Source organism: Peromyscus maniculatus, chromosome 3 (genome assembly GCF_049852395.1).
Source record: "Peromyscus maniculatus bairdii isolate BWxNUB_F1_BW_parent chromosome 3, HU_Pman_BW_mat_3.1, whole genome shotgun sequence".
NCBI lineage: Eukaryota > Metazoa > Chordata > Mammalia > Rodentia > Cricetidae > Peromyscus > Peromyscus maniculatus.
In genome coordinates this window covers 23,671,065-23,684,562 of record NC_134854.1, presented here as the reverse complement: position 1 = coordinate 23,684,562, position 13,498 = coordinate 23,671,065, and the positions used below count along the sequence as shown (strand labels likewise).

Here is a 13,498-nt window from a genome sequence, read left to right as displayed (position 1 = left end):
TAGCGTCAGGGATGATACTTACAGAAGTGCATAGATGAACCACGGAACGCTGATGACCCACTTTCTTAGAGGTTTGCTGGTTGGAAGAAGAATACAGGTTTACATAAAATCGTCAGTTTTGCTAACTAAAATAGAAGTCTCAGAGTGTCACCAGAAGGATGGGCAAACTCTAAATGATCATGAGGACAAATGGGGAGGGAGCACTGAAACGTTCTTTTTCATGGAGAGATGGGCTGCTAGCATTCCCATGAGAGTGTTTGCTTGGCATGAGTGAGGCCCTGGGTTCAAATCCCCTGCACCAAGAAAAGAAAGACACATTATACAAGTTATTCTTCTTAAATTATACAGCAAATTTAAGAGGAAGCATCTAGTTAAGACCTTCATTTTTAAAAATACTGAGGGCCAGGCCTGGGGGCACATACTTTTAATCCCAGCACTTGGGAGGCAGAGGCAGAGGCAGATGGATGCTTGTGAGCTTGAGGCTAGCCTGGTCTACACAGTGAGGACAGCCTGATCTACATAGGGAGGACAGTCAGAGCTACATAGTGAGACCCTGTATCAAAAAAACAAAAAAATAAAATAAAATACTGAGACTGATGTATGTTTAAGCTAAAAGAAATGAACTAAGGTTTGGGTTTTGAATAGCACTTTCAATAGGATGAAATTGGTGATGGATTCAAGTCCCTCAAATAATTACAGAATTTAGCAGTGTTCCATGATCTCATCTATTTCTCCTTGGCCAGTTATATTTGAGAAAGTGGCCTGGAGAAAAATTAAAAACAATGCCCAAAGGAAGAGTAAGAAAAATATGTTCTTGGCCTAGGAAGCTAAATTCTAGACTCTGCAGACATCTAGGCTCACAGACATCCACCTGCCTCTGCCTCCCACGTGCTGGGATTAAAAGTATGTGCCCCCAGGCCTGGCCCTCAGTATTTTTAAAAATGAAGGTCTTAACCAAGGGCTCCCTCTTAAATTTACTGCACAATTTAAGAAAAATAACTTTTATCCTGTTGTGTTGGCCTAAGAGGTACTTCAGGGGTATATCATTCTACAGGAAGATTGTCATCCACGAATAACCAAGAACAAAAACCATACTTTTTCAAGTGCTCCAGGTTAAAGCAAGCTGATCCCTCGAGCATTCCTGAGAGCACTGTAGCGTCTAATGGTAGACAGTGAGAAAGACGCACCTGAAAACAAACACGCCGATGATTGTCGCAGTGACCAGCAGCTGGACTGACAAGACAACGAACACCTTCAGGATGAAGCCTGTGGAGAGGAGACACAGCGTCCAGAGGTGAAACCAGACGCACTTTCCCGCCCAGTGTCCAATCGCCACTGGAGGCTGGGAAAGGCGGTGCTGGCTTAGTCAGCAAATGGGACAACCAAAACAAAACTCTCTGGAGAACGTCTGTGTGTGTGTGTGTGTGTGTGTGTGTGCGCGCGCGCGCACGTTTTAATTCTCTGAGAATTTCACACATCTCCACAATGTATTTTGATCTCTGTAGAACTTTTAAAGAATACCTCATTAAAGCCACCGCAGTGGGGTACACTGGTAATCCCAGCTACTCAGAAGACTCAAGCCAGAGGAATGCTTCAGCTTAGAAAGTAGAAACCAAACGGAGCAACAAAGAGACACCCGGTTGTAAGACTAGACAAACAAAAGGGGTATCCAGTCCAGTTATTAAAAATGTTTTCTTGGGGGCTGGTGAGAGATCAGCTGTCAAACCTAAGGCTGGTCAATGCACAGGATCACGGGACGTGATAACGTCAGTGTTGGTATAGTTTAAATGGGCAAAGGATTTGAATGGTATTCCCCAAAGAAGACATGTGGATAGCTAACAAGCATGCAAAAGATGTCCAAGACTATTAATCATTATGAACATGCAAGTCTTCCCGGGAACCCACAGGCCACTCTGACCAGGGAAGCAAGCAGGCAGGCTAACTGCAGATCTCCATCTCTCCCTCCGTGCCTCCAAGTCCAGTCCCCATTCTCATCCCCTGCTCTGTAGCAAGCCTTCTGATGTGGCACCCTCTCACTCTCTGCACCCATTCCCAGGGGACTAAGCAGATCCTGGAGCAAGACCCTGCTTTCCTCCCTCCTCTGGATACCCCCCAGGACCACCCAGCCAATCCCCATTCTGAAGTGTCAGCTCAAAATACCCAGAAACACATTTTACCTGGAACCACCCATAGCTACACCTACCAGGACCCCAGAAGAATTTCCTACCAGGCAACACACAGACACCACGCTCTCCTAAGAGTCAATGAGGGAAACAGAAACCAAGGAACCAACAAAGACAAGATATCAGCACCTAGAATTGCAATCTTCCCAAGCCCAGATACCTAGACATCAGTGTTAAAACACAATCAATATGCAGAGATCCACAGCCAAGCACCAGGCCGAGCTCCAGGAGTCCAATCGAAGAGAGGGAAGAGGGATTCTATGAGCAAGGGGCATCAAGATCATGATGGGGAAATCTACAGAGATGACCAAACCAAGCTCATAGGAACTCATGAACTTTAGACCAACAGCTGTGGAGCCTGCATGGGACTGGACTAGGCCCTCTGCATAAGTGAGACAGTTGTGTGGCTTGGTTTGTTTAAGGGGCCCCCCAGGCGTGGAATGAGGATCTATCCTAGATGCATAAGCTGGCTTTTTAGAGCCCAGTGCCTATGGTGGGACACCTTGCACAGCCTTGATGCAAGGGGGAGGGGCTTGGACCCGCCTCAACTGAGTGTACCAGGCTCTGCTGACTCCCCATGGGAGGCCTTAACTTTTTGGAGGAGGGGGGTGGGTTTGCAGGGGGAGGGGAAGGAAGGCTGAGGGGAGCAGGAGGAGGGATGAGAGGGGGATCTGCGGTTGGTATATAAAAATGAATAAAAAATTTCTTAATAAAGAAAAAAAACACAACCAATAACATGGAGGACAATATGTCTCCACTGGAGCTCAGCAACCCTATCACAGCAGGTCCTGAGTATTCCAACACAGCTGAAGCACAATAAAAAGGCCTTAAGATAGCCAGAAAATTCCACCTAACCACAGGAGAATATACCTTCTTCTCAGCACCTCAAAAAGTTCTCTAAAATTGACCACATACTTGGATACAAACAAGTCTCAAAAGATACAAGAAAATTTAAGTAACACCCTGCATCCTATCTGATCACCGCTGACTAAAGCTGCATATCAACAACAACAGAAAGCTGACAAACTCAGGGAAGCCGAACAGCTCACTACTGAAGGAAAAATGGGTCTGAGCCAGGTTGTAGGGTGCGTGCACGCCTTTAATCCCAGCACTCAGGAGGCAGAGCCAGGCGGATCTCTGTGAGTTTGAGGCCAGCCTGGGCTACAGAGCAAGATCCAGGACAGGTATCAAAACAATACAGAGAAACCCTGTTTCAAAAAAAAAGAAAGAAAGAAAGAGAGAGAGAGAGAGAGAGAGAGAGAGAGAGAGAGAGAGAGAGAGAAAGAAAGGGAGAAAGAAAGAGAGAAAGAAAGAAAGAGAGAGAAAGAAAGAAAAGAAAAATGGGTCTAAGACATAAATTAAGAAAGAAATTAAAGACTTTCTAGAATTGAATGAAAATGAACAACATACCTAAACTTTTGGGACACAATGAAGGCTGGCCTAAGAGGCAAGTTCTAAGTGCCTGCATTAAAAAAAAAAAAAATGTAGAGACCTCATACTATTTACTTAACAGCACACCTGAAAGCTCTAGAACCAAAAGAAGAAATCACATCCAAAAAGAGTAGATGGCAAGAAATAATCAAACTCAGGACTGAAATCGATAAACTAGAAACAAACAAAAACAATCAATGAAACAGTGTTTGTTCTTTGAGAAATCAGTAAGATTCACAAACCCTGTGGTATTTTGAATGTAACTGGCCCCATAAGCTCATCGGGAGTGGCACTGCTAGGAGATGTGGCCTTGTTGGAGGAAGTGTGTCACTGTGGGCTGGGCTCTGAGGTCTCCTGTGCTCAAGCTACTCCCAGAGTGGACACAGACCCCTGCTGCTGCTTGCAGATCAAGACACTGAGCTCTCAGCTCCTTTTCCAGCACCATGTCTGCCTGTACTCTACCATGTCCCACCATGATGATGACGGACTAAACCTCTGAAACTGCAAGCCAGCCCTAATTAAATGTTTTCCATTATAAGAGTTGCCATGGTCATGGTGTCTCTTCACAGCAACAGAAACCCTAAGACAAATCCTTATCCAAATTAACCTTAGCAGAGTAAGAGAGTATCCAAATTAACAAAATTAGAATTTAAAGGTGCATATAACAACAGACACACCAAAGAAATCTAGAAAATCATAAGGACATATTTTAAAAACCTATATTCCACCAAATTGGAAAAATCTAAAAAAAAAAAAGATAATTTTCTCTATAGATATCACTTAACAGAGTTAAATCAAGATCAGATAAACAGCTGGGCAGTGGTGGCGCATGCCTTTAATCCCAGCACTCGAGAGGCAGAGCCAGGCAGATCTCTGTGAGTTCGAGGCCAGCCTGGACTACAGAGTGAGTTCCAGGAAAGACGCAAAACTACACAGAGAAACCCTGTGGGGGCGGGGGGTGGGGGGGAAGATCAGATAAACAATTTAAACAGACCTATAATCCCTAGTGAAATATAGTCATTAAAAGTCTCTCTCTCAAAAAGAAAAAATGCCCAGAGCCAGATGGTGTTAGCAAAAAATTCTATCAGACTTTCAAAGAAGAATTAATACCAATACTCCTCAAATTATTCCACAAAATAGAAACAGAGGGAACACTGCCCATCTCATTTTATGATCCCACAGTTATCCTGATACCAAACCACATTAAAAACCCAACAGAGAAAGAGAATTCAGACCAATTTCCCTTATGTACATAGCTGCTAAAAATCTCAATAAAATACTTGCAAACAGAATCAAAGAACATATCAAAAAAAAATCATCCACCATGATCAAGTAAGCTTCATCCCAGAGTTGCAGGGATAGTTCAACATTCATAAATAAATAAATGTAACCCACCATATAAACAAACCAAAAGACAAAACCACATGATCATCTCATTAGATGCAGAAAAGGCCTTTGACAAAATCCAACACCCCTCCATGATAAAAATTCTGGGGAGATTAGGGATATGGGGACACATCTCAACATAATAAAGGCAATTTGTAGCAGTCCCATAACATCAACTTAAATGGAGAGAAACTCAAAGCAGTTCTACTAAAACCAAGAACAAGACAAGCCTGTCCACTCTCTCCATAACTATTCAACAGAGCACTTGAAATCTTAGCTAGAGGAAAAAGGCTACTGAAGGAGATCAAGGGGATAAAAATTGGAAAGGAAGAAGTCGAAGTATCTTTATTTGAAAATGATGTGATAATATAAATAAGTGACCATAAAATTCCACTGGGAAACTCCTACAGCTGATAAGCACTTTTAGCAAAGTAGCTGGATATAAAATTAACTTACGAAAATCAGTCCACCTGTCAACAAATGACAAACAGACTAAAAAAGTAATCAGGAAAACAACATCGTTCACAATAGCCTCAAATAATATAAAATATCTTGGAATAACTCTAAATAAGCAATTGAAAGACTTGTATGAAAAAACTTCAAGACATTGAAGAAGGTATCAAAAGATGGAAAGATCTCCCATGCTCATGGATCAGTAGGTTTAACATAGTAAAAATGGCCGTCCTATCAAAAGCAATCTACAGGTTCAATCCCCATAAAAATTCCAACACATTTCTTCATAGATCTTAACAGGACACTTTTCAGCTTCGTATGGAAACACAGACAGACAGGGAGGGAGGAAGGGAGGGAGAGGGAGAGGGAGAGGGAGAGGGAGAGGGAGAGGGAGAGGGAGAGGGAGAGGGAGAGGGAGAGGGAGAGGGAGAGAGAACAGGATAACTAAAGCAATCCCAAATAATAAAAGAGGGATTTTTCTATTATTTTCATTGGGGGATCTCACTCTTTCCAGTTTCAAGTTGTACTACAGAGCTACAGTAATAAAAACAGCATGATATTGACACAAATACAGAAACGTTGATCAATGGAATGAAATCGAAGACCCAGACATAAATCCACACACCCATGAACACCTGTTTTTTGATAAAGAAGCCAGAAATACACACTGGAATAAAGACAGTATCTTCCACAAATGGTGCTGGTCAAACTGCATGGCTGTGTGTGGAAGAATCCAAACAGATCCTCAGGAAAGGGAAGTATAATAGATAGTAATGGATGGATGGGGGTGTGGCTGGAATGGGAGGCTCAAGTTGGGAGGCGAAAGAGGGATGAGGAAGGGAATATGAGGAAGGGAGAGACAGGTAAAATTAGGGGCCATTTGAGGGGTAGTATGAAAATCTAATATAGTAGAAGCTTCCTAAAATATAAACATATGTGAAGGTTATCTAAATGAAATCACCAGATAATGGTGGAGACAGGGCCCCAGTTTGCCATCTCATCACCAAGTGAAGCTTCTTGTACCTGAATTGGGTTACATCTAATTGAGTTGTTGATCAATGGGGTCCCAAGGGAACCCCCAAACAATCAAGACTGATGCCAAGACTATAGGCTGCTCCCCACAAACTGACAGCAAGGCCTCATTGCTGAAGACAACACTACTCACCTCTGAGCATGGAGAAGCAGAGCTGGTGCCTACACAGAGCCTCCCCCCTACTTGCTAGTGTCCTTGGTACAGGAGGGCACTCTGCAGGCTACCACAAGGGACACAGAAACACGAAGCCAGCCACAAACGCTCTGATCTTCAGTGCTGTTCTGCAAGATATGCTAGTACAGTGGTGGCACAAGGCCTGTGGGGTACCAATCAATCACCGATTTACCCAAGGCGTCCCCCACCAGACGGAACCCACACCTGACACTGCTCATATGACCAAGAATCAGAGACTAGATAGCCCAGGGACCTCGCTAGGGTAAAACCAAATATTACTGGTCTAAAAAAAATAGCGATAAAATGATTCCTAATGACATTCTGCTATACTCAGATCAGTGTCTTGCTCAGCCATCATCAGAAAAGCTTCATCCTACAGTTCATAAGATACATAAATACAAAGACCCCCAGCAAGACATTATGCAGAGTGAATGAGCTTGGAACACTCAGCCCTAAATGGAATGTCTTTATCAAATTCCTCCTCTCAGGGCTCAGGGAACCCCTTGGAAGGGGAGGAGGAAAGAGTGTAAGAGCCAGAGGGGATGGAGGACATCAAGGAAACAAGGCTCTCTAAATGAACATAAGCAAAGCTCCTAGGAACTCACAGAGACTGAGGCAGCGTGCTGACGGCCTTTCTGCACCAGGTCCTCTGCGTATATATTACAGCTTCCTGTTTACTGTTTGGATGGGGTTCCTTTGTGAACGAGTGGGTCTCGATTCTTGTGCCTTCTCTTATGCTCTTTTCCTTCTGTTTATCTTGTCCAACTCCGATATGATAGTTTTTGTTCTACCTTATTATATTTTATTTTGTTGTATTTTATTATTATCCCTTAGAAGCCTGTTTGTTTTCTAATGAAAGACAGAAAGCGGGTGGATCCGGATTGGAGGGAAGGGAAGGACCTTGGAGGAGCAGAAGGAGGGAAAACCGTAATCATGATACATTACGTGAGAAAAAAAAAATCTATTTTCAATAAAAGTAGAGGAAAAAGGAAAACTCAAGTGAAAACTCTTACATAATACGGCTTCACACTCGCTAGGATGTCTGCAGTCAGAAAGAAACCAGTGTTGGCAGGGTGTTGAGAAACCGGAAACTTCATACATTATTGATTGAAAGGAAAACTGGTGCAGCTGTTTTGGAAAAGTTTTGCATTCCTCAAAGGGTGAAGGATACTTGTGACGTCACCCAACAATCCCTCATTCCTTCTAAGAGAGGTGTAAATGTATGTTTATATGAACTGAAGGGACCTGCACAAGCAGGGTACTCCCTCCGGACCGGGATTAGGCACGAACCACACGCAAACACCTGTTTTCACAGAGATCCTTTATCACGCGGGAGGAGGGGGGGGGCTTGCAGCAAATGACCTTGTAGGCGTGAATTTTTTTTAAAGAGGAAAAAAGGGGAGGCCTGTGTTAGAATGGGCTAGGATGTGGAGGCATATTTTGATATGGCATATTAATTAGGCTAGCCAGAAGGGGATTTTGATTGCTTTGATAGTTGGACCTTGGTGATCAGCCTTAGGAATGAGTCTGGTATAAGAAAGTTTCCAAATAAGGGGATAGACCTTGGTGGCTGGCTTTAGGGATGTAACCTATGGTTCACAAGGGAGAGGGAAGTGGGAAGGGCAAGGCCTGTCAACACCGTGTTTGCCCTGCTCAGACCTGCTACAGCTCTCCATGGATATCGGTTGCAGCGCTAGTCACAATAACCAGAAGGCAAAACAGCCAAATTATCACCTGACAAATACGTGACGTGACGGGCAAGGAAAGCTCCACTTTGTGCTGGGCACCCATTCTAAGTTTCTAAAAAATAAGTTCCAGGCAACTCTAACTCCTTGTCCCCTCCTCAGAATTGTAAGATGACTGTGAGATAATTAACTGCTTGCTCTGGCTTTTACAAACCAGGGAGTGAGAAAGAGCTCCTTGCTAGCTGAGGGAGTGAGACAGCTTTCAGAGTAGCTGCCCATTCCAGAAAAACAAGATGATTGTGCTCTCCACCTTTAAGGACCCTTCCTCTATCCCATTCCAGGTGGCATGCCTTCATCTTGGCTGTAAGGCTGTCATCCTGCTCGCAGTGATAATAAATTCATTAATCCTAAATTGGATTGAGTCTGTGGTTGTTTTTCCCAGTGGAATCAAACTCCTTAACAAACACATCAACATCGTGTGTTATCATCGGGCAATAGAATACTATATGGCCATAAAATGAATAAGAACTAATGCTCCTAAGTGGGTGAACTTTAAAACCTTATGCTTCATGAAGGAAGAGATTTCCAAAAGAGCATATGCTTTGTACTCCTGCTTGTATGAATGGCCTTAGTAGGCAGATCCATGGGGTTACAGAGTAGATTCCCCTGGCAAGGCCGAGGAAGGTGAGAAGAACTCCTGATGGATTTCATTTGGAAGTGAACTGAATATGATCCCAAATTGATTATGGTGCTGGCTGCAAATCTGTAAAAGTACTGAAAACGTGGTACACTTAACATGGGTGAACTTAGTGAATTTTGAATTGTATTTTCATAGAGATGCCTTCAAGAATTACAGGACTTCCTTCCATAACTCTTCCCTCACTACCCTGATAATTTTCTCCCCTCCATGACACTTTCATCTGACAGACTGTGGAACCTGTGAAAGCAGAGAAAGGCTCACCTGTCTCCAGAAGACACTGCTGGAAATCATTAACTTTGGCGAGGGGGCTTGTACATATATATATTTCAGTTCTACCTCTTTAAATATGGCTTCCACATCTCCAACAGGACACTGTAACATCTTCATTCAGAGAGCTGTAAAGACTAATTGCAGAACTCCTGCCCTTACGTGGCACTGTGAAGGTCTTGGCATCTAGGCAGTTGACTGGTTAGACATACATCTGCCCTGGCTTCTTATGCTCCAATCCAGATCTTGTGAAATATAATCAGCCCAACAAGGAAAATACAGACAGAGCTGTCATGTGCTTCAGAAAGGATCAACTATAGGTGGATGAAAGTTCTTGCAGGGATGTGGTTCTGGGGAAGCCTCTAGAAAGGTCCAGTTTAGAGAGGTCTTGGGACTCCTCTCATGAAAGGACTTCTTGCAGCTGCCAGAAACTTTGTCATCCCTTGGCCCTTGGTCTTTCTTTGGTCCTCTCCCTTTCCACCTTGAAAGGCTAGAGCTCCCAAAGGCCTCTTTCCAGGCTATGGCGGGGGGGGGGGGGGGGGGGGACACGACCATGCATGGAGAGGCATCACTGGGAGTCAAAGTTCAGAGTCCACCTGCAAGCTATCCAGGTCCCAAAAAGGCTTGGGGACGTGGGGAACCATGGCACTGGCCTTAGCTACCTACCCTTCAACATCATATTTCATGAGAAAAAAGTTCTCATTTATTTATGTCACAATTTAAAAAATTTCTGTCATTCCTCAATGAATCTATTCCTGGTTTATTCCAGAATAAATATATAGGATATTGAATTAATGTTTAAAGACTTAAGCCAATATTATGCGATCATGTTGTATGTAGGCAAAACATTTAATAATCAATAGTTAACTCACACTTCCTAAAAAAATCTGTATTTTGTTTGTCATATGTTTATTATGGATCTCTGAGTCTCCTGGATAACATCATGGCAGTCTATTACAACAGCCTTTGACACATTTCATAGTAAGAAAGGGCAGAAGAGCTAAATAAAAAAGAATCCATTCTTTCTGGCAGTATATACCATGGAGCTATTTTAAGAAAACATTGCTCCTTTCCAAGCTCAAGTACTCTACTCTTACCTTTACGGACAGACATGTCTTGGAAGGGACCGGGCGGACCTGTGATGGTCTCCTCTGAGATAACATCATCTGAAATTTGTACTGCATAGGTATTTGCCGCATCTCTTTGCTTGGAACGTGGGTATTTTATGGCTTCTTGTGGTGTGTTTCTGGATGAATATGTGAAGGGCTGATCGCCTTTAGAGTGGCCACTTTTAATTGCTGCTTTCTGAACCAGGTGTTGATGATCTCCGGAACTAAAGTTGATTGGCTCACTGACCTCCAAGTCTATTTTCCTGGAAGAGAAGACCTGTCATTCATGTCCTCATGACCACACCCCCATTTCCTTACTATTCTTATTACTTTCAAGTGATCATTTCCTATTTTCCTATATTCCTAATGACTGTGGATTCATGCATTTCACATTAATGAATAATAAATATTTCTTAAATGAATGAGCAAATACTTGTAACATGGATCCTGTTGAACAGCGGTTCTCAACATGTGGGTCACCACCTCTCAACAAACCTCTATCTCCAGGGGTTGGGGATTTAGCTCAGTGGTAGAGCACTTGCCTAGCAAGTGTAAGGCCCTGGGTTCGGTCCTCAGCTCTGGGGGGAAAAAAAACTCTATCTCCAAAAAACATTTACATTATAATTTGTAACAGTATCAAAATTACAGTTATGAAATAACAATGAAAATAATTTTATGACTGGGAGTCATGATAACACAAGGACCTGTATTAAAGGGTCGAAGCATTAGGAAGATTGAGAACCACTGTTGTAGAGAAAAAGAATTTGCCTTCTATTACAGAATCAATGTTTTAATTCATTCAGTAAGGAGTTAAAGGGGCATGTGGAGATTCTATCATTGCTTCTGTCTTCAATTGGCTCACACTGGGGGAAAGAAGATATTCAGATGAACAAGGATATTAAGGCAATATAAGCAAGTCGGGAACATGGGAGGGTGTGAGATACTACATGGTATCCAGAGGAAAGGACTGGGAGTAGATCAGATTTTCAGAGACTCCCAGGGAAAGTGGAGCCTATGGAAAGGCTGGGAGGATTACAGGACTTGGTGAAATAAAGAAGTAGAGAAAGGTTCTCCCAGATAGAGCAGTCAGCCTGGACCAGGACCAAAGGAAGCATGGAAGACAGGTCCCAGAAATTGAAGATGTTCGTATTCCAGAATAGGGAAGTTGGTAGTGTACTGAGACTAAACTATGGTGTTGTGGGATTTTGTCACTTGAAGGTAGAATAATTTAACACTGGCATTGGTTTCTCAATGACATCAATAACGTTAGGAAGAATTATAGGCCCCAATGATTCTACATCCCTCTCCAGGGACCCTGGAAATGTTAGCTTGTTAAAAGAAATACTGCAGATGCACACAAGGACACTGAGATAAGATGGTTCCAGGTTCAATCAAATCCCAACGTTTATTTAAGTTGTTTGTTTTATGATCATACTTAGAAGAGAGGAAGACAGAAAGCACAGACTGAGAAAGGTAAATGAAAGTCAAAATGATACAGATGATGTGGAGATGATTCCAGAAGCAGCTTGGAGCAAAGAGTGTAGGTGGCCTGTAGAATCTGGAAAAGACAGGAGACTTTTCCTCACGAAGTCTCCAGAAAAGAACTCAGCCATGTTGGCACCGTGGTTTTAATCCAATGATCCTGATATGGAACTTCTGACCGCAGAACTGTGAGATCGCGTGTTTGCTATGTTTGTGGCACTAAGTCTGCACAAAGTTGTATTTGCTGTAAGAGAAAACTAATGCAGTCGGCAATCACTGAGGTTTACAGCAAGGGAGCTGGCGATCCAAAGACACCTCTACCTACAGTGTAGAGAAGGAGCAGAGGAAACCATTATGAAAGCAGAGACTGGAAACGGTGGCTGAGGAAGTTGGCGCGGCCGCTGTGCTGGGCAACCAAAATGCCAAGTCTCAGGAACCCACGAGATGGTGAGCCAAGGCAAAGGCAGACTCTCTCATTAATCTCATGGCACGCGTGAAGATTCTTTTCTTCCTTTCTCTCATTTTTTTTTTGTTTCGTTTTGTTGTTGTTGTTGTTGTTGTGGCTGCTGCTGCAACTGCTATTTTTTGAGGCAAGGTTTCTTTGTGTAGCCCTGGCCATCCTGGAACTCACTCTGTAGTCCAGGCTGGCACTGAACTCAGAGATGCACTTGCCTCTGCTTCCCAAGTGCTAGGATTAAAGGCATGTGCTACCACATCCAGCTAAATTGGAAGAGTTCAAGCAAGTCCCCTCTACTGCTGCCTGCATCCTGTGTCACAAAGGACATGACAGAGCAAGAAAAGCAGACTAAGAAGGCCAAGCTAGAATGGTGTAAACAGGAAGTCCAAAAAACTGCCAGGTTCCTGGAGAAGCAGATGCCATTTAATAAAGATGTCCTTTTTCCTCCAATTAATCTCTAAAGTTTACAAGATTCAGTAGGATTTTCTAGTAACAGTAAAGTTCATCAGTGTAAATATATGAGAAAAACCAAGAGCAAATTTGAAAGAGGACTATAAGAGATGCAGTAGTGATTTACTTTAGCAGAAATCAAAATGTATATATACATATATACATATCAGATACATATGATATAAAGCTATATAATTAAAACTATAGTGTCAGCATAGCAATAAATAAATGGATCAATGAGATGGAAGAGATTCAAGGGATAGATTAATGTATATATGAGATTTTAATAGTTGATAAACATGAAACTTCAAATTATGCCCTCTGATGTTGGAATAATTAGTTATGCACTTGGAAAAATAGTTTAATAGTTATTTTATGTGTCACTCAAAGATGAGTTGTAGGTTGTGGCAGTTTGAATGAGGATGCCCCCTACCTCATAGGCTCATATGTTTGAATACTTGATCCCTCGGTGGTGGAACTGTTTGGGGAGGATTAAGAGTTGTGGACTGTAAGGGAAGTGTGTCACTGTGAGTGGGCTTTGAGGCTTCAAAAGACTCTTGCCATTCCCTGTGTTCTCTCTCTGACTCCTACTGTGGATCAGGATTGAGCTCTCAGCTGCTGCTCCAGCTGCAGATCACCATGCCTTTGCTCCACTACCATGGACTCTAACCCTCTGAAACCATAATCC

General features: G+C 42.8%; 1 protein-coding gene across 4 annotated transcripts in view; it reads right to left on the bottom strand.

Annotated features, from left to right (window-relative positions):
• LOC102921683 (protein lifeguard 2) overlaps positions 1 to 13,498 on the bottom strand; it is a 43,351-nt gene that overhangs the window by 20,563 nt on the left and 9,290 nt on the right. For all 4 annotated transcript variants that reach the window (XM_076566241.1, XM_076566240.1, XM_042272763.2 and 1 more), the window contains exons 3-5: positions 10,410 to 10,684; positions 1,188 to 1,266; positions 23 to 76 (exon numbers count right to left, since the gene is read on the bottom strand). In XM_076566241.1, coding sequence (XP_076422356.1) covers positions 23 to 76; positions 1,188 to 1,266; positions 10,410 to 10,684 — 408 coding nt within the window. The remainder of the gene's footprint in view (positions 1 to 22; positions 77 to 1,187; positions 1,267 to 10,409; positions 10,685 to 13,498) is intronic.